Genomic DNA, 22,109 nt, shown 5'->3' on the forward strand with positions numbered 1-22,109 from the left:
GTTGCCATATTGCGTGCATAGTTCCTTCCATAAGTGTTCATAAGTACTGCCGTCACCGATTGGCCAGTTTTTGTATATTGCCTCAGCTCGACCTTTTAGTGCTCCCAAGAGGTGTCGCATTTTTTGGGAATTGGAAAATTTAGACTTACAGTGCACCTCTGCTTCGAATATTGCTCGAAAATTAGCCCAGTCGCTTTCCAAACCCGAAAATTTAGGTATGCGTGGAGGATCTGAAATCTGAATGTGAATAGGAGAAACTTCAAAAGGTGTGGCTAGAGTTGTGACCGACTCGATCGATGAAATTTGTCTGCGTAGCTTGAATTTATAGGATAAATATTCTTCTTCAGCATCTGCTAAAAAGGCACTGCAACCAGCCAATTGTTCTTCAGTAAGTTGCTGTTGTTGACCTAGCAATGGCCAATCTGTTTCAAATTTAGACCAAACCACTTCAATTTGATTGAGACGAATCGTTGCTTCATCAGCCGACCATTGAGCGATTTCCTCATTGGTGTGACTATTTACAGCACGTCGCAAGGTATCACGGTACAGTCTCATTGATTGTGGTACCAAGTTTTTAACCTGTTGTGGTAATGACTGACAATTAAAATTAACTACCTCTTCCTCGATTGTATGAGAAGCATCTATTTCTGCTTGATGTTCTCGTGTTATTCGGACAAACGCTCCGGACGAACCTTTTAAATAAAAGATAATAATAAACGAAAACTTCCAAAAAATAACTGCATTGCATTGCAACATTACAATCTGCTCTTTTGACTACAACTTGAGAACAATATAATGAAATCAAGTAGTATAAATTCTCTAGAAACAAAAAAAAATTGTTAATTGTAGGCGCAATAACGTATTCAAATGCATAAATAGCTCCCAATATTTTCTGTATGAACGCACTTTCACTTAAAAATAGGGAACTATTAGCACTACAGCAGGGGCGGACTGGGAGTCAAAGGGCCTTCCGGGACTTTTAGGATAAGGGCCACAAAATACTTACATAATTATTTACTTACTCGAAATATTTAAAAATAAAAGTTGATATGCAGAAATTGTTTTTTTAATATACAGTGGTCGAAAAATAATTAGAAACAAGCTCTTTTTTTTCAAAATGTATGTATGTTCTTAATATAAATAAAAAATATTAGAATTATTTTTTAACAGAGACATTTGAAGAGCTTGATGTTTTATTAACGATCTCGTCTTTATTGCACCTTCTTTTTCTAAAATATAAGGGGTTGGTCTGTCAGGAATATTTGTTAAGGACGTTTTATCTATTTTTTTGGAACATGTGGCAATTTACGAGGACTGCAACCACATTAACTGACTTATAGAAATTAGTCGGTGATAGTCCTTTTTATTAATTGTACCTACTTTTAATTAATTGACCAAGTTTGGAAAATGTAAATGCTAAAAATCATTTATTTTTTCATATAAAAGCATTTATTTTTAAAAGTTTTCGTGAATTTATCCAGTGCTTTTGTTTGTCATGTTAAAGCTTCACAAGGAAAAGTTTTTTGAATAATGAACCCTTTAAAATTTCAAAACTTTTAACATGTTACAAAAAAAAAAAATAATATTTTTAACAGTTACTAACAGTACCTTTTACTGAACCGGTAAATTAGGGACTTCGACAAATTAATTAAATTTTATATCATTTTTTAAATTGATATTAAAATTCTTATAAAATTAAATTAAAAATATTTTTGTGAGTTATCAGGTACATAAAAAGCTTTGATATTCTAAGCAACTTTATCTATGCATTCTATTACGATTTTATAATGTTTTTTGTCCCGGATTTTGCTCCCAGAAATATGGTCACCGACGGTGACTCACCGTAATTATACCATAACTCGTGTTTGCTAAAAATTTGTTAAATATTTTGTATACAAAGGGTGTCCCAAAAGTAATGGATCAAACGAAATATGCTGATAGGCTAACTTTAGGACTCTCAGAATTTGGTAACTTGTTCATCTCAAATTCTTACGGTTTTCGATTTAATGCAGTTTTTGCTGTATTTTGCTCCCTCCGCTCATAATAGATTTTTGTTTTTTACAATTCTTTCACTAAAACATTTCTTAATAATAAGAAATAATTAATAAATCAAAATATTTTTTGCTGCAAATCAATTAAGAGTTCAATATTTTTTAAAAACTCATTTTGTTACTTTTATTTCAAAATTTTGTCACCTAAATCTCTAATTAGGGAAGATTAGGTACTGTTGAAGCAAAGGACGGTTGAAACAATACAAGTAGCTCGAGAATCGTTAGTGATACAGTATGACTTATAGGGAGTCGAATGTATTTGAAATTTCAATTGTTTGTCAAAGGAGCTTTTTTTTCGGAAAATGAGAGGAACTATGTGATCTATGTGTGTATGTATTTGTTTTTAAAACATTGTGAAAATCGAAAGCTTGGTCTTGTTCAAGCTTTTTTAAAATGAAAGAGAGATATACAAACAAGCTACTAAGGGGAAGAAGAAAAAACATCGTGTTTACTTTTTTGTACTTTTTTGACTTTGTGTTTTGATAGTTCAGGCTTAACACAACAAATAAAGTACCTTGGCAACACTGTTTTTATCGAGAGAAAGTAAAATCTGGATAATTATCTGGATTTTTCAAAAATCTATACAGATAAAGTTTTTGTTGTTTTTTGCCTCGAAAGATTCATATAGGGCCCCCAAACAGAATTCGGTAGGCCTCCAAAGATTCATAGGGGGCCCACAAACAGAATTCGGTAGGCCCCTAAAGATCCATAGGAGGCCTTCATTGACTTAAACGCCATAAACATGATTCTGTGGGCTTCGAAAGATCCATATGGGGCCCCCTGAAAATCCATAAAGGGCCCAGAAACAGAATTCGGTAGGCCCCTAAAGATCCATAGGAGGCCTTCATTGACTTAAACGCCATAAATATGATTCAGTGGGCCTCGAAATATCCATATGGGGGCCATGAAAATCCATAGGGGGGCCACAAACAGAATTCGGTAGGCCCATTAAGATCCACAGGAGGCCTACGTTGACTTAAATGCCGCAAACATAATTCTGTGGGCCTCGAAACATACATAGGGGGCTCACAAGCATAATTCTATAGGTCTCGAAAGATCCATAAGGAGCACAATAGATTTATACTGACTAAAAAGGCCAGAAACCGACTTGAAGCATGACGCGAGTGAATTTAAAAATTGAATTTCAAGTGCTTTTAAGAAATGTTTTCTTGCCCGAGGGCCTACCGGGAAAAATCCAGAATGCCCGGTGGGATAGTCCGCCCCTGCACTACAGCATACAAAAATATTTAGCAAACGCACTTTCACTAAAAATTTCTGCCTGAAATTGAATGGTGTCAGCGCAACACGAAACAATCTATAATCCATAAAGCTCTTTACGCACAACAGCATACCAAAAACTTTTAACAAACGCACTTTCACCAAAATATTTTTAGGTATCTGAAATCGAATGGTGTCAGCGCAACACAAAACGATCTAATCCATAATCCATAAAGCTCTTTATTTTCTCGATTTTCAGACTTGAAATTCCAAATTCAAGTTTTGTCAGCGCAACAAAAACTCGAATTGGAACTTTCAAACTCTGAACTTTTGAGATTATTTTATTTTCAATACCTGCGCCGCTTTGGCTGCAATTTTCATTTCCGTCCAAATATATTTCGTTTCTAAACTCACCCTCATCTTGATTCATTTTGTTCTTGTTCTTGATAAAAACAAAAAAATATTAATAACAATACATAAATACACAATTATGATCAAAATGCAATTTTTCATTTTCTGATCTTTCACAAAATTCATGTAAAACCCAATTTAAAATATCCACAACATTGAGAATTCGTTCATAGTATCCGGCTCGAAGGACCATGTTTCGATAGCTCATATTTTACCTTGAGTTGCAAGTGTTCCAATGTTTAGGTATAATGTTTAGATCTCAATTAATATTTGATATAATATTTATGTATTTCCGTAAAGACAAATTAAAAGTTTTTGATTCAGAAGATATTTTACAATAATAAAATTTGTGACAAAATTTAGAAAACAAAAACTAAATATTAATTAACTTAAAAAACAACAAGTAAATATATTTCTATTCAAAGAACTTGTAGTCGTCTATAAAAAGCCAATTTCATTTGCTACTGCTGGCGGCAACAAAAAACTAAAATTTTTTGGTAGATGGTCTGACCGACCAAAAAAACCGATCTTTGGCACACCTCTAATTCCTGGGAGGGTAGAAAACATTGTTCTTTACTGCTTCGAAGTTATGGCTGTCTTTGGTGACGTTTTGTTCAATACGTCGCAGTTGAGTGTCATATTTGATGACTGCATATACTTGGTCATTTTCAGTTGTTTACTTATAATCTTCACAGCTGCCTAACGGTAATTAAAAACATTGAACCACACATACTTTTCTAACTATGAAAATATAACTTCTTAATGAAACGATGCTCCAACCTCTCATACTAGTTTTCTGAGATACCCAGTTCCACGATCGCTTAGCTCTAAGCTTCATAGCAGTAAGCTCCTAAGGCACCTCCACCTCGTCAAGGCTTACTTTCATGAAGGAGATATCAGCAACCTGAAAAGGATTGTGTAGAAAAGTTTAAAAACTAAATAACTGCGTTCAGTGAAATTTAAATAATGGCTTCTTAAATTTAGTTTATTTTTTCACACCACTGTCTGCCATACTTCATAATGTACATTAGACAGAATGAGAGCCCTTTTTATCAATATTATGACCGCAGGAAGTCGGAAGTGAAATCGCTCGAATAATATGGAACTTGTAAATTCAGAGTTTGAAAATTTCATATAAATAACATCAGGCTATTTTTTGGTGGCTGGCATTGCGTCCTGTCTCTGTGTTGAAATATTTGAAGCACTTACCTACCTAAAAATTCACCAAATAATATTGAAATGTGTTTTCCATTTGGAATCATTAATTAAAATTTTGTGCAATTATGGAGATGTGATATGCAAAATGCTTTGTGTGGTTAATGAGAATATAGACTTTGTGTATAAAATTATGTTTATATTTAAATGATGATAATGCCAAAATATAAAAACTGGAATATTTTCTATATAGACGAATTAGTTTTACGAATGTATCTCTATATAGCGTTGTGTGATCTGATTCGGAACTAATCAAACTTTGACCAAATTGTACAAATTTAACCCTTCTAATAATATATGCAGATGCAGATATTTATCATTTATGTGTCTGTGTTATATGATTTAATTAGACTTGTTTTTTGGAATGAAACGCATTAAAGTGAAGCAAACTCATGGGTTATTGTTTTAGATTTCTAGTTTGAATTTGAATTGATAAAATAAAGTAGATACACTATATGGAAATATATTTTTTTTTTAAATAAATAATTGTGTAATTCCCTTAGATGAGCTTCGAACAGGCGATAGAATATTAATTTTAAATGTTTCTTTCAAACAAATTTACTCATTTGCATTACGGGTGAACAAACATAATTTCATATCAATACAAATTTTCGTTTTAATTGAAACAGTGGCCTATTAAAAGGGTCGTTTTTGATTATTACTGCAATCTATTCAAATTTTTTTTAAATAATTATCCAATTACGATTACCAGTAATTCATTATAACTTATTGAAAAAATAACGGAACTGAAGTCCGGCAAATAATTGTGATGAATTGTGTTTATCCTACAGACAAAATTTTGTGTCATATATCAATCGTTTCTTTTTAAAAGTTTAACTTTAAATTAAAGGTTAGAAACATAGTTTGGATAATTTAAACGGTACCTATATCTCCTTTGGGTGGATTTGTCTTGACATGGTTGAGGGTCTTAAATGGCACCCCAAGAAATCGTAGAATCAAACAGAATTAGAAAGTTTTGTAGGTGCAAATTGGCCTACTTAGCACTCGGGTAAAATGGCATACCTACTGTGCCATTTTATACTTACTTTCACATTTTCATTATCTTTATAGTGAAAATGGTTGCCAGTCCTTGACTGAGGACGCATTATCAAAAGCCGTTAATTCCGTCCAATATTTAGAAAAAAAATCATCCATTCGAAGTTCCAATAACTACACCAAGGAGACGAGCAACCAACATGAATTGGGCTTTGAATAACTCATAGAAAGATCTGGGGAGATTTAGCACCACTTTTTCCAAGAAAATGGAAAAGGAGCCCTTTGACTATATTTTGCTTTTAAAGTCACGTATGGGCATGGGCAGTGCGCCATTTTACCAGGGTTAATTTTATCAGTAAAATTTGAAGACGATGACGGCGGCGTTTTGAAAATTAAATACTTTTTTGAATTTTTTTGACTCGCACAAAGCAGAAAAATGTGGGAGTAGGTAATAACACTGGTCTGCAAGGAAATCCTCCTTTAAATAAAACTATACTTTTCTAAAGGATTCCGAATCTGAAGTCAGAATTGACCTAGCACGTCACGTTTTTTAGATATTCCTGATAGAAAATCTCAAAAACCCATTTTTTTTGCTGTTTTCGAAGAAATATTTTGACACAATGTAATCTTTTTCAATTAAAATTGATTCGGTTTATGAAAGAACTTATTTTTTTCTTTCAAATTCAATTTCAATATCTCTTTTCTTCTCCGAGACATCTTAATTTAAGTAAGTTTAGTAGGTTTAGCATAGATATCTTACCATAAAGAAACTGATCTCTAAAAATTATATTGAATCTAAAAATTAATATATCTTTCTCCCTAGAACAAAAGTATACTTTTCTAATGGACTTTAGTGTGCTGATTTTGAATCCGAACTCAAAAAATTTCGGTCAGCTTTGGTTTTTGAGATATAGTAGTTTTTTTGAGATTTTCTAAAAAAAAAACTTGATTTTGTGATACTTTAATGCGAATATCTTAAAATCCTGACGTGATAGATTCTTACTCAGCATATCAAAAACTATAAGAAAAGTGTACTATTGTTTCTAGGAGAAACAATACTGAAGCTTTACAAGGCAGTTTATCGAATGGTTTATCACAAATAAGATATTTCTAAATAGAAAAATAGTATATAAAATTACAAAACACGTAAAAATTTAGTTTAATGTATTTTATTTTGGTTTTCTTTACATATTTGACTTTTTAAAAATAATAAGCATTGATATTTTACATTTTCCTTAATTAAGGTGCTTTTGTTCATGTAGGATTTACTAAAAAGTGAAGGATTTCGAAATGTCTGATTTTTTGTCAATCAGTATTTAAAAAAAATGAGCAAACATGAATGTAAAAGAACATATTTGGTGTCAATCGATAGGTCATATTATGAAGAATAATTCCTCTAAATTTGAGCTTAATGTGACAAATAGTTTTAATTTTATACAAGTTCAAATGAATCTACAAGGGTGATTTTTAGATTTAGATTCAGGAAAGTCTAATCTTTTATAATATCAACAAACAAAAAGTTAAATTTTGCAGACCAGTGTAATTGATTAAGCTATGAAAAGTGTATAGCATTTTAGTTTCAAAGTTACTATTTTTCTTTAGATGGTCCATTTTAGGCCACCTTCCCTTAACAAGAGGAAAATTATAGGTGACATATGCGACAAAAACAAGATTTTTGTTTAAAAAAAAATTGAGGAAAATTCCTACTTTTTTCTAGGATGTTCATTACTGATATTGTTCATTTTATCACATTTTTCTATTATTCTGAATGACCAAATGTTTGGAAGAGCAAGCATTGAAATGGATAACAATCTTGTTGTTGCTAAACTCCAGATATTGATATAGATGGCATCAGAACTAAGACAAGGAATCGTTGAAAATTTTGATGTCAGCAAAATACTATCGCGAAATATCGAGAGAACTTTTGCAGAGAAAGTCTCTCTTTTAGATCTTTTAGGGGACTCATGAGTCGTGAAGCACAATTTGAAATACTCCTGTTGAATGAGGAGAATGTATGGAATGGATATTGACAAGGGCTGATATAAAGTTAGGGGTTGCTCTAATAAAGAGATTCTTCAAGCAATGATCTGTGAATCTGTCTAGTGTGCATGGGTTCAGAGTGGAGTAGAAACCGATGATGTTTAGATGAGATTAATGGACGAGATCGAACTGGTTACAAAGCCGGAAATAAACACGTTAGCATGGCTGAGAAATGTGAAAAGCATGAACTCTGTCGCGACCAATGTAGAATAGAAATGGATAATGTTACAGAAGTTTGCCTCATGTGATGTGGTGCACACGACACAAGTGAAGAACAACCTCCCCAAATTGGAGACTGATGTTTTGAGAGAAACTGTGAACAAAATGTATAAAGTAAAAGCCTGCGCCAATATCAATAGTTAAGCTTTCTTGAGTTGTTTGTAATGTTACTATGTACTATTATCTTTGGTCTTCTTAGAACACATATTTATAAAAGTGAGTTACGTGTGTTCTCATTTGGTAAAAACAAACTTCGGATCAGTGGTTCCAGGGCCGGTTTTAGGGGGGGGGCAGCCTGGGCCGTAGCCCAGGGGCGCAAGGATTGAGGGGCGCCGCAGGCGCCCCGAACGTTTGCTAAAGTTATAAGTTACGAAGTCTTTATAATCGATGTTTTATTTATTTTTACTTTCACAAAGGCGCCCCAATTTTTTTTTTTCTATTTTACTTTTTCAACGGCGCTCTTATTTTTTGTCCTAAACTTTTTGAAGAATGAAGGCACCCCCCAATTTTGGGTTAATTTGTCTGGCTTCCGGAAGGACAATGGTGTCCAAAACCTTCGTTCATCTCTGAAGAACAAGGCGCCCCATTTTTTTTTGAAAGACTAAAGCAATAATAAAATTCCTCCAACCAATTTAATTTTTGCAAAGGAGCCCCTATAAATCACTAAATCATAGCTGGTAATATGGAGATGGAGTGTGTTTCTTTATTTTTTCCGGAGACAAAATAGTTTATGGAGAATATCCAGACTGTAATAATGATTAAAGAAACAGAAAGAAGACGGACAGAATCCCGAAATCCAAAATCCAGAAAACCATAAATCCCGAAAACCCAGAATCCTGAAAAACCAAAATCCCGAAAACCCAAAATCCAGAAAGGCCAAAAAATGACAGCTTCTCCATTTCTCAAAAAACTACGTTTGTGTGTGCGAATAAAAAAATAGGTCTGTTCGTTTTTCCCCCCTCCAGGGCAATCTGAGTCATGTCAATTAACTGTCAAGAATAACACTGGTCAACAAGGTTTTTGTTACAGACACCAAGATATACTTTTCTATAGGTTTTTGCTGAGCTCGAATTCGAAGTCAGAACAATTCTATCACATCACGTTTTTGAGATAATCCTGTTAGAAAATCGAAAATGCCGCTTTTTACCAGTTTTCGAGATTATTTCTTAGCCTTTGGTTATTTGTTTTAAATAAATTTGTAACGATTTCTAAAAGAACTAAATCTTGTCTTTTTAAATCCGTTCAAATCTCTTAAATATCTCTTTTCTTCTTCGAGAAATCTTAAGTTGAAATCAACGTGTTTGGTATATCTCATGTTTATTTGCTTTTAATGTTTATAAAGGCAATATTTGTAGATAATTTTATGGCGAACAGATTTTCTATAGACCCCTATTGACCTCCAAGCAACAGGTCGCGAGATATTATGCGAAAAACTGATTTTCGTGACCTTTTGACCTCTATAACTTCTAACGCTGGCGCGATATCAATGTCGATTTGTCACCTCTTAATTACAACGCCGTAACGAAGGCCTATACCATAATCGAGCCCAGTTGGAATTTTTCCGCAGATTGGGGTAAAAAATGTCTTACTGGGCTACTAGTTGAAAAAATTTTGAAAAAATATTGTTCAAATAAAACTAACTGTACTGTAAATGTGTTTAAACAAAAAAGTCAGAGATACCTAAAGGTAAACTTGTCAATTAAGCCGAAATAACATGAATGTTTGATTTTTTTAAGTTAAGCTTACCTATGTACTTTCATAAACTGCACATTGTTACATAAATGCATTAACAAGTAGGTATATGAGAGGTAAGACATAATCTGCTATTGCTTTTTTTCGTGATTTTAAAAAATTGTTTTAAAATTAATTTTTTTTTGAGAGGCTCCACTTGCAATCCCAGGGGCGCCGGTAGTGCTTAAACCGGCACTGAGTGGTTCTGATAATATGATTAGATTGTAGATATATGCAGGTATGGTGTATTTAAAAAAAAAAATTCCAGTACATTTACTTTGTATTAGCTTTTCCAACTTTTAAATTTTTTCAACAGCCTAAAATTTAGCCAATTAAAAAGAAACCTTTCACGTCCTTCCCAATGGAACTAAAAAAAAAACTGAAAAAAATCATACCACTTACCAGCTTCTCTTCAAATTGAGCCTTCCCAAGTAAGTCTTATCAAACTTTACAAATTCACTGCACAAAACGTCATTCACTTACCAGCTTACCACCAAAAAAATGCCCAAAGTCGACCACATCAGTTAGAAAAGAAATACAAAAAAACAAAAACTCGTAAAAGAACCTAGCACACTTCACCATACTATCTCAGGCTTTCAAAATTTATATCTATATGTACCAGTAGTACCTATATGTTGATATAACGACTGCCACCGTTTTCTACCTTGCCTATAGCTTGACTGGCAATTTAAACCTTCTCGTTTACAATCTCAATCCAACCAACCACACGATAGATATGCGCGGCAAAAACCCCCATCATTCTCCAACAAAATCTTCTCATATACGATTTGGCAGAGTTTCAGTTTCAAAAAACAGCCAAAGGATGATGATGCACATTGCGGTACTACAGCAGGCAGTAGCCAGGTCCAGCGAGGTATCTCTAGCTTCAGCAACAGCGCAGCACTAGCAAAACCACCACAGTGCCAATCCTTTTGATTAACCCATCCGAACTATTTCGACGCTCCTATCTGCATAACAAACATTGCAATCAAAAATACTACAAAAAAAAAACTCCCGTCATAGAAACCTCGCCGCCAACCACCCTCCTATTCATTTCATCCAGCTTCTCCCTTTACTTTCCCTCTGTTTCAGGGCATAATAAAACAAAAAGAAAAAAAGAAATAGAAATCCGATTGCATTCATTCGCGCGATACAAAAGATGGCACATAAATCGTTTGCCACACGTAACGTATAACAATGAAGGAGAGTGGAGGCAGAATTGCTGCTGGATGGAGGGCTCTCCAGCTCCATAGCCAGGTGTTGGACATGAAACCGACCGCGCGTTTTCTTCTATTGTTTGCCGGGTTTGAATCCGCTAAGCTGCGCCAGTATAGAGACCTGCAAACAACATACCATACAGACAGGTACCTATTTCAACAGAGAGACGAACGGCGACGTTTTTCCACAGTCCTCTACAGTTAGATGGATCACAGGAAGAGGAGGAACAAAAGGAGCTGAAACAGGAAGGCTGAAGCAAAATAGTTGGAACTCGGAGTGATTTTTCCGTGGGTCGATATTGCTTTGGTGATTCCGATAGGGTGAAAAGAATTGGCTATAGGTATAGAGCTTCACCTGTTGTAGGTAGAAGCTGTAGCACTTTTGAAATTTATGATTTTCCTCCATTCTAACCTTTCTCGATGACTATATAGTATGCATATGCATATATATACCAGTCTGACCATTAGGTTACCTCTAGAGAGCAGCGGCTAGAGCGCGGGAAGGGTGTACCTATGTCCTTAAATTGGATCGTACAGATTGCAATGTATTTATCTCCCAGTCATAACAACACAACGTTGCTGCTGGAATGCGTATACAAGCTACAAGGTGTATTGTTGAAGCGTCGTTGTGCCTCTACCAGAATGTGACATATACATAGCAGCAAGGACAGGACACTCAACCCGGCTTGCATTGCATTAGAAAAGGAATTAAGCCAAATCTCATTTTTGCCCACGGCATCTAAATCAAACAGTTCGAGTTTAGTCAGAAAATTCCAGGACATGGCAGTTTGTATGGAAAAGAGTGTAGGTACTTTACCATGCGACTATACAATAGGACCGACAGGTAACCGTGTTAAACTTCCATACTGTGTACACAAAAAACTACCTATACATTCGTACATACATATCGCAATCGCCAACATCAAATGTCCAGCACTCGAATAACTCTTTTTCTGGATTGCCTCTACTGCTTCTCTTTTGGATATTATACATTTACATTCGTTGGCTATTCAGGTGTAAAAAATCCAAATGGATCTGTATAGCGGAAGTTTCGATTTTACACCATGTTTAAGCTCTGGGCATTGAACGGACGGTATACGATGGGTGGTGGTATAGTGGTTGTGTGTGGTAAGAGGTGTTGTTAAGTCCTGGAACATACGAATTGAGTCGTGTTGAGGACCACCTCTTTATTCTACTTCAACTCTTCTAGCATCTACATGTGACAGTTAAAGGATTGTTAGATATATGCAAAAATCAACAATATTGTTGGTGATGCGTATACAACATGTGTTATAGGTATCCTATAAGGATTGTGGACTTAAGGAAAACTTACACTAGGCGATTTTATATTGTAGTCAATTTGATTTCTTCAAGTTCCTAGTATAATATTTATAATCCTTCCTGACCGCACCATAAACAAAATCGATTCAGCCGTTAAGCAGATAAACAAGCACAACAAAGGGAAGTTCTATGCACTCTATTCAAAATATGTGTCACGGGTGGGACACTTGTAGAATGAATTAATGATCACCTTTTCATATTCTACACATAGTTTCACAAAATTTATATAGATTTTCAAATACCCAAAGTAGATATTTCACCTAATTTTACTGCACAGAGAAAAATATTCCAACTTAATTATTTCTTTAAAATAAACAGGGTTTTTTACCACGGGTGGGACAAAAAACAAGTGATTTTGAGGTTTACAGAATATCTGCGAATCTATTTCAAGGTTTTATTAAAATCTTTTGGTATCTAAATTAAAATATTCGAAGCTTCTTGCTATATAAAAAACTTTTATTAGGTAAGTAAAAATGATCTGAAAAAAAAATTATGTCACGGGTTGGAGAACATCACGGATGAGACACATGCAAATTCCTTTGCAAAGAGAAGAGAAGAGAAGAGAAGGTCAATATAAAAAGATGAGATCAAACTCATTACTTACTTTTTAGTAAATTTTTTGAGATCGATCTCAATAAAATAGAGTGAAAACTGAGTTAACCAGTCGAACTCGTCTAAATCTAAAAAATGTATGCTGACAATCATCAAAATAACATTTACTTTGAATTAAAAGGTTAAAGAACTGTGGCCAAAGTCGCTCCAAATACTTTTCTCTGTGTTCGAACCTTTGAACATATTTCAGCTAAATCATAATGAAACCCCCTTCACTGGAAAAAATGACTAATTTCGACATTGTATTAGAATATTTTAGTGAGTATGTATGATATACAATGGCCAGTGTGATTTGTTGGGTAAAAAAACAAGAAAAATAAACTTCATGATTGGGTCACGGTAAAAGTTGCTAGTAATGTTGAATCTTTTTTATGGAAAAATTCAGAATAGAACATTTTTAATTTAATTTAAAAGAAATTTAATAATACCAAAAATATAATAATTAAGGGAACAAAAAAAATCGTAATTTTTTTAAGTGATTTTCGATCGGCTGTATCTCAGTAAAAAATCGTATCGTATAGGACAAAACAAAAAGCATGTGAAAGCTACATTCTTCTAGTTTTAGGTATTTATGACTATAAATATACTTTTAATAATGGTAAAATAGCTAAATCGTTAGAATTGTTCAAAAACCAAAATATTCCAATTTTGTGTGTTTTTACTTTTCTCTTAGAAAAGTGGGCAAATTTTTTGGGATAAAATGATTATTATTTTAAGAAAGGCTATTTATTTGGCTTAAAGACGCACTTTTTGTTTCAAACTTCTACGATTGTTTCTAGACCGCAATATCAGTCATCAAAACAAAAACCATACTTTTGAGACTTTGACTATTAATATCTCAATAACGGATCACTTTACACAAAATTCAAGGACACATTTAAAAATTTCATTAAATTTTCTATAAAAAAATTAAGCTTATTTTGTTAAAAAAATATTTTCTTACATTTGAGATCAATTTAGAAAAGCTATCAAAATATGCATTTTTAAGGGTTTTTAGAAAGTGTACTACATCAAGCAGTTCTTCTGTTCTGGGTTTGAACTTTTGAGATGAAATAAAACACCACATTTTTGCAGCTGTAAATCACTTAGGTAGGTACTTCCAATTATTTTTTTTGAGCAAAATCAAATTCTTTTGAGTTTATTCGAACATTTTTCTGAGAAATACCGTTTAAATTTTAGATAAACCAAAGAAAAGTTGAAAGTTTTCAAAAAAGTTAAATTTTGAAAAAAAAAAAAATTCATACGATTTTTTGATATTTTTCTTTTTTTTTGAAAATTTTTGATTTTTCTTTGGTTTATCTAAAATTTAAATGGTATTTCTTAATAAAATGTTCCAATAATATCAAAAGAATTTGATTTTGCTCATAAAAAATTTATTGGAAGTAAGTCATTTACAGCTGGAAAAATGTGGTGTTTTATTTCATCTCAAAAGTTCAAACCCTCACAACAGAAAAACTGTTTGATGAATAAATTTGAAACTTTGCAGATTATACGATCATTTTTTACTGAGATGCAGCCGATCGTAATTCACTAAAAAATCACAGTTTTTTTTTTGTTCCCTTAATTTTTTGGGCTAGTGTAGTTTTCTTATAAATAAACATTTTAAAACAAAAAAATAATTTTTGTGAATTTTTTTAGTTTTACATTAAAGTCACTAAAACGATTTTTACAAAAAATAAGCTTAGCCGTTTACGAGAAAGTCAGAAATCAAGAAATGAAAGTAAGATAAGAAAACTGTGACAGTAAATACAAAAATTTTAATCGAAATTGTTAGAGCCATTTTTTCAGAAAATTAAGTTTTTTCATTTGATTAATAAATACAAATCCAAAGCAACACTTAAAATGCTGTGCTACGCTAAGTGCTACCTAAAAGTTTCTTATAAAGTCAAGTTATTTTGATGCAAAATTAATTTTTTAATTCAAAGTAAAAAAAGTTGAAACTGACAAGAATCTTTTTTTTAATTCGAAATTTTTTGTATTCATCCTGAAATTTTTTTTTATCTAAAAGCAGCGATAAATTCTCCAAAACTAAACTGAACAAGTCTTTATTTAGTACTTATATGACACATCGTTCCAAAAATTATAATTCAATATTAAATTTAAATAATATCAAGAATACTATTTTTTTTGTAGGAAATGGCTGATATTGCATCTCAAAAAAACTAAAAGAAAGTAAATTAACCGTTAAGAAATATGCTTTTAAATTAATAAATATTTATAAAAAAAAAAACAAATTCCACTTTTTTACCATTGAAAACAAAACATTTTTATCTCATGATATTTCTTACAATTAACGCACTTGAAAAACAAAATTGTGATAACTAGAAACTAAAAAAGCTATTGTCATATATTTGGTCTATCAAAAATCATCTTTCCGTTTGCTCCTTTACCAAAAAGTCTCATTGAAATAAATTTTTAACGATTCTTAAATATTTATTGAATTTATTTTCACAAAAAAAAGTATATTTTGAACACATAATTGTCACAGCAAAATTACATAAATATTTCGTCTACGAATTATATAAAAAAAACACTAATTCAAATTTAGATCTATAAAATACATTACATAGTTATCAGTCCGATTTTAAGTCCGTTATGAAGCAAAGTGTTTAAGCTCTTCCATTTGTTTGTTTTTGGATCATATTCTTTTACATAATTACACAATATCCAAATACTATTCGAATCTTCACACACAATTAATTTTCCATTCAAAGCTACACACTCAACTGACGATCTTCTAATTTCACATTCTGACACAATTGTCCAGCAATTTTTACGAGCGTCATATCGTTCAACAGTAAAGCTATCGTTCCCATTGTAGCAACCTCCAACAACATACAAACTGCCATCGACTCCAGCGATACCAAAATCACTTGATTTTTCGATAACAAATGATTTTTGATTCCATTTGTTAGTGATGGGATTGAAACATTCCATTGTTTGGCAATTATTCCCAACAGCGTATATAAGTCCATTTACAACAGCTACTTTGATGGTTGTCAATGGTGAAGAAAGTGGAGGAAGAAATTGCCAAGAGTCAGTGGAAAAATCATACATTTCCACTGAATGCAACCATTTTCTGTCTTTACAACCACCAATGACGTATAATTTTCCATTTACTTCAGCCAGTCCGGGAGAACTACGTGCCATTCTCATCGAAGGTAAGGAATTGAAAGCCTTTGTCCGAAGATCAAAGCAAAAGACGTTTCTAGAAGCTTCACCTGAGGCCTCACCTCCAACTACTACCAGCTTATCGCGAATGGATATTACCGATTTGTTGAGTGTAGTAGATTGGTTCGAAATAGTCGTTGGAATGTCTTGGTTAAGAACCCAAATTGGCCAATTATACTCTGGTTCCAATGTTCGAAAAGCTAAATCTTCTCCTACATAAGCTAGTTTATCGTGTTTCTGAATTGGTGGTACTTGGGGACGAGTTTCCGGAGACAGATGCCATTGCAGCCAGCTGCAAATTAATTCATAGCACTCAATTGTTTTACAGACCAAGTGCCTACTTTCGATGATAAGCTTTGGATCCAAAGAATCAAAACGAATGTTTGACAACAACTCGAAAAGATAGGGCTCGCGTTTTTCACGATCATAATCGATCCAAGACACTAGACTTACGAAAACCTTTTCGGAAGAAATTTCAGCTCCAAATATAAATTTTCTCAATTGGTCTTTGTCAAGCTTGAAGAATTCATCCTCATTGCAGACATCTTCAAAATGGGTATAAGCGAACATAGAAGCTTCCCTGTGCAATTTGATGCGCCCCTGTTCCTCGGCCAGCGATAAGACAGACAAGCAATTACTCGCATCCAATTGATCACCTAAGAATTCCCAACAAGCTGTTATCAACGTTTCCAATTGAAAAAGTTGAGCTGCTTTCAAGACTCTTAGAACCGTTGCACTATGAAGCTTTATTGAAGCTGTGTAAATAAAACCAAGTATCGATTCCAAGACTATTCCATCGATGTCTTTCAGCCTGATCTCTTCATGTCTAGCTTTGTTGTTTTTTCTCTTGCGGTTTTTTTGGAGCATAGAGAAGAAAAACAAGCTGGATGCTGAGAGAATCATCTTGTGAGCATGGAAGCGAGTTTGGTCGTTTTCAGTTATCAAAATAATATCGTCAAATTGTCTATCACCGTTGCCATAGAATGTCTGGAGTTTCGCCCAAATATTGTTGACATGGTCAGGGCATTTGAAAATGAAGCTGTCAGAGGTGTCGTCTATTGTCATTGTCATGGTTATTGCTGAGAATGGAGGAAAAGACTGGGTTTTGAAGATTTATTGAGTTGGGTAAGTAATTTCTTATGCTTACATCGAATTGGATTACAAAATAATTAAGGCTTAGGTTCACGAAACTAAAATATAAAAAACTGGTTGAAATTTCTGCGTTAAATTTGTCAATGTCAATGCTTGGGGAAGATTTTTTGATAAGATATTCTATAGATTTACGTTTGGAATGGCAAAGCAAGCACTGACATTAGTCTTGACAAAATAACCGGTTCGAACGGTTTATAATGGGTCGATGCCAGATGTTTAATAAACTAGTTCAGCGTTAAATTATGTTTTCTGCTGGATTGAAAAAAATCTTAAGACCGTGGTTAATGGTTAATATTAAACATATTGCCAAAAAATTGCCTGCTATAGAAAGCAATCTGCTTGTTGTAATAATTGATCCATCTTATCATGAATTGGTTCTAATTAAATTAAATTTATCCATTGCTAATAAAACAGCGTTTTAAATTTGTTTTTTTTTTTCTATATAAATAATAAAATCCAGGAAATGGTCTCACGAACTTGCTGTCAGTTTCCTTATTTTTTAAGATTTTTTCTAATAACAATTAAAAATGTTTTTTTTTTTAAATGTAAATTAAAAAAAAAAAAAACAAAATTCGTACTTCAAAGAAAACAAAAAAAGAGAACTTCTAAAGTAAATTAAATTGAATTTTTTTTAATGTTTTGGTAGGTAATTAAATTTTTTTGATTTAAAAAAAAACTGAAAAAAAAATCAAGTGGGATAGTTCGTTTAAAGTTTAAAACTATCTGAAATACCATTCTCTTTACTTATTTAGTTCTTTTTAATTTGTTTTTACCTTCAAAAAACACTAAAAAGTGCCGATACGATAATCATCCGCAAATGACTTCGTACTCGGTGAAAATGGACCCTAGCGCGTGTGGTATCTGGGGGGGAAAGAGGCGTGGGAAATTAAAAAAAAAAGAAATGTTATTTTAGTCATATTGGAATTTACATAATGTAATCTTAAAATATTTTCTTATGTAACGAAAACAAAAATTGTTTAAAAAATGTAATGCAAGATTGAAGTGGCACAATCTTGCTTTTAGCTCCTTATATTTTTAAAATTTTCACATAAACGTTTTGTAAATTTACGTTAAATTTTTTTTTTTTTCAGTAAACAAAACTTCAAAATACTGAGAACTTTTTTTTTGTATAATTATTTTATATAAAGAATGGATAAGCCTGAAATGGCTGATACCTACACTTATGGCTGTTCTAAAACCAGATAGAAATAAAATGCACGACTGGGGTCGCACGTACTTGCTCTTGCAGTTCAAAGCACTTTTATGTTAGTCTACTTATAGATTTTAAAAGCTGGCTCTAAATTAAAAAAAAATTGATATTGGGGAAGAGCCGACATTTAGGGTAAAATTTTGTTAAATAAAAAAAATTTTGTTTGTTATTTGACTTTTTTGAGAAAAAATAAAAATGCAGTTTTATTGCCACTGCTTTAAATATTACGTATACAAAGTTTAATCAAAATCGTTAGAGCCGTTTTCGAGAAATTCGCAATATCGAATTTTTTTGTATGGGAGGTATACGTTCTAAACGAGATATAAAAAAACAAAAAAAAAACAACTTTTAGAATTCCATAAAAATCATCTGTACCAAATTTGAAGAAAATCCGTCCACCCGTTTAGGCTGTGGAAATGTGTACAGATGGACGCACAGACGCGTCTAGACGCACAGACGGACGGACGGAATTGCGAGACCCACTTTTTCGGAATTCTCCATCATCGTCATGTTGGTTTTGATTAAAACCTCAATTTTTTTTTTCGACACGAAACCAATACTTGCCCTATAGAGCAAGTAAAAATTCTATCGCAATCAGTTCAGAAAATATTAGCATTTTTTTTTTTGGTTCAGTGTATTTTTAATTTCATCTTCTTACGTATTCGTTCACCACAACATGAATTTTGTAAATTTAAAGTTTAAAGTTTTTATAACTGTTGCATTTTTTCTAAAAAACAATTTGAAATTTGTTTTTCGATGAAAAATGTAAAAAAAAAATATTTTATAAAAATTTTAAACACCTGAGGTCAAAAAAAGGTCTAAAGGAACATAAAGTAGGTGGCCAGCTTTTTAAAAAATATGCGCTTCTACAGGGATTTTCAGAATGGTAATAGATTTTATTTTATCAAGAGTAATTAGTTAGTTAATGTTACCAAAATGCAAAATAAATTAATTAATTTAAAAAATTAGTTTAATAGTAAAATATTAAGTTTTTTTCACATTGTTGCCATAAATGCATGGATAATGGATTTCATCAAGTTTTTTATTAAGTATAATTTTAAAATTTTTTTTCCAATACATAACCATTAAAAAATGTTGTTACCATTGAACAGTGTCTATAAAAAAATATTAATTAAACAATTTTCACGGACCCTTTTCAAATATTTAATGTTTCACAAAAAAAAAATATATATTTTTTAATCCAAAAATGTTTTTTTTTCCGCATATATAAAATACATATACCTAATTCTTTTTAATTTTGCAGCCTCTAAAAATTCATCGACATCGACGAAATGATTAGAACCGGTTTTTCGAAAGGTAAGATGAACCATGCACGGTTTTATAGAATAGGTAGATTTAATTTTGATCCAAAAAATAAATTTTCAAGTCAACTTCGTTTCTAGAGCATTTCACTTAACTCAGAACTACCATTTGCTTGAGTAGTTAAGGCTGTATGTGGTGGGTCTAAGAACCTAGATATATATAAACTGAATTTCGGGACCCACATTTTTATCAAGTTCGATTTTTTTTACGGAACCTTAACTTGCCCTGTAGTACATACTTGCATTGTTTTCCTGACGAATCTTTGAAGGATTAACTTAAAAGTAGCCTAGGTTGTTAACTAAAATTACTATTCAAAAAGATATGTCATTATGTGAAAATAAAAAAAACTGAGTGTTTCTATAATTTGGTCGCACACTTTAGAATGATGACATTTGTTTGCATTTGAAAAGAGCTCCAAACATCTAGATAATACATTTCTGTCCTCTATGATGTATGTTTGATATTTACAACTTCAATATTCAAAATAAGACACATGTACGTCCGACTGAACTCATAACCAGCATCGTCATATACCATACTCAGTCGCAATATTGTCAATCTCATGTACAAACCAGTATGTTGACTTAAGCTCATGATTAAATGCTTCATCAGCATAACACACAAACGGCAGCACCATGACATCATTATCACCATCATCATCATCAACATCAGAGAAGAAGAATCATCCTTACAACATCAAAATCATGGTAGCCTGTCTCGGTTAAAGGTGATCAATGACATCATGCAATATCCTTTGCTGTCTGTCACTGGAATGCAATTCAAATTTTATACCTAAATAATTTTTTTTTTTTTTTGAATTTTCTAAAGAATGAAATTCCACATCAGCCATATTTATATGTAGGTATATTTATTCCATAAAACCATCGGTTTTATTGTGTTTATTATTGCATAAAGGTGACAGTTGATGTGTGGCATAAGATGGAATCCCTCTTTTTCGGCTTGAAGCTGGAAATACCTATCATTCTAGTAGAAAACTTCATGTTCCGGCATTTTATATATGGAATGGAATATTCAATCTTTGACAGACAAAACCTCATTTTCTGCTTTTGCCTCTATAGACGATTCAGCACTGTGAATGAATGAACGATTTGCTGCAGTGATTGTAACGGGCGGGAACGTCATAGAACCGCAACAAAAATGTCAAAAAATGTCATTCACATGTATCGTACTGAATGAAGAAGGGAGGAGAATGGGGATAGGGTTGAATAGTGATTTTCAGCGGATGTAAGGATTCAGGATTTTCGATCTCTTTTCAATAGAAAACTTTAAATGATTTTTCTCGTTTTGCTGCCAAATTTCAGGTCCGGATTTGAAGACATCAATATTAGTTTGAAAAATGTTGTAATGAGAAAAAATCACTTTAAACCCGGATCTTTTAAAAGGAAAAATGGTTTCGGTCAGTCCTTTTAGGTCCTTTTCATATCTTATGCCATCATCTAAATTATCTAGCAGACTTTAAATTCCTTGCTTTTATTTCGATTGTAGCGGTAAACACCCGATGGTCCCTTAGTTTTTGAAGCGTTTGTAGCTTCATAATTGTATAAAACTCCTGCGTGGGACAGTAAGTCCGGTGGCAGAAAAAAATGTACGAAAAGCCGACAAACAATTTTGGTTCTATAAAGCTTTACAGATGCAATTGTTGCTTCTGTAAAGCATTATAGAAGCAAAATTGTTGGAAGGGTTATCAAGCTATCATGTAGACAAAATCCTCTCCTGATCGTCATTGGCGTCTCAAAACCTCGATTGCCTGAAACTAAATTTTCAATACGATGCTCGCGGCAACTTTATGTGTGCATTACCCCACCCTTCACTGGTTGACAGTTTTTGACATTCAAATTTTCCCCAACGTTCAATGCAAGTGCGGATGATGAAAAAAAATAACTATTATGACAGCAATAGTCCCAATAGTCCTGCAACACAAAAAAAAAGACGAAAAGAAAACCAAATCAGGATATCTAAAGAAGAACGGAAGAAATACCCTATACCAACCAAAAAGGAATACAAAAAAAAAAAAGAAATCCCATTAAATTAGTTTTTTTTTTGCTCGGTTTTAATTGGTTGTCCATTCATTTACAGTATGAAGGAGTTTTTGAATAACTTTTACGAATAAACTTTCGAGTGCATCCTTATTTCTTTCAGTACTTTTTTTTTTGTTAACCGCAAAAAACTCGAAAGCTCTTA

General features: G+C 32.7%; 1 protein-coding gene across 1 annotated transcript; it reads right to left on the reverse strand.

Moving 5' to 3' along the window:
- Positions 1 to 15,599: 15,599 nt before the first annotated feature.
- On the reverse strand, positions 15,600 to 17,563 carry LOC129918851 (kelch-like protein 1). The gene is made up of 2 exons (XM_055999596.1): positions 17,370 to 17,563; positions 15,600 to 17,301 (listed from the first exon to the last, which is right to left on the reverse strand). Exon 2 carries the CDS (start codon positions 17,291 to 17,293, stop codon positions 15,614 to 15,616), a length of 1,680 nt encoding a protein of 559 aa, XP_055855571.1. The 5' UTR covers positions 17,294 to 17,301; positions 17,370 to 17,563; the 3' UTR covers positions 15,600 to 15,613.
- Between the last annotated feature and the right edge of the window lie 4,546 nt (positions 17,564 to 22,109).

This window comes from Episyrphus balteatus, chromosome 4 (assembly GCF_945859705.1).
Source record: "Episyrphus balteatus chromosome 4, idEpiBalt1.1, whole genome shotgun sequence".
NCBI lineage: Eukaryota > Metazoa > Arthropoda > Insecta > Diptera > Syrphidae > Episyrphus > Episyrphus balteatus.

Excerpts from the sequence above, each read along its gene's own strand:
- LOC129918851 (XM_055999596.1), bottom strand. The coding sequence starts at position 17,293 with ATGACAATGACAATAGACGACACCTCTGACAGCTTCATTTTCAAATGC.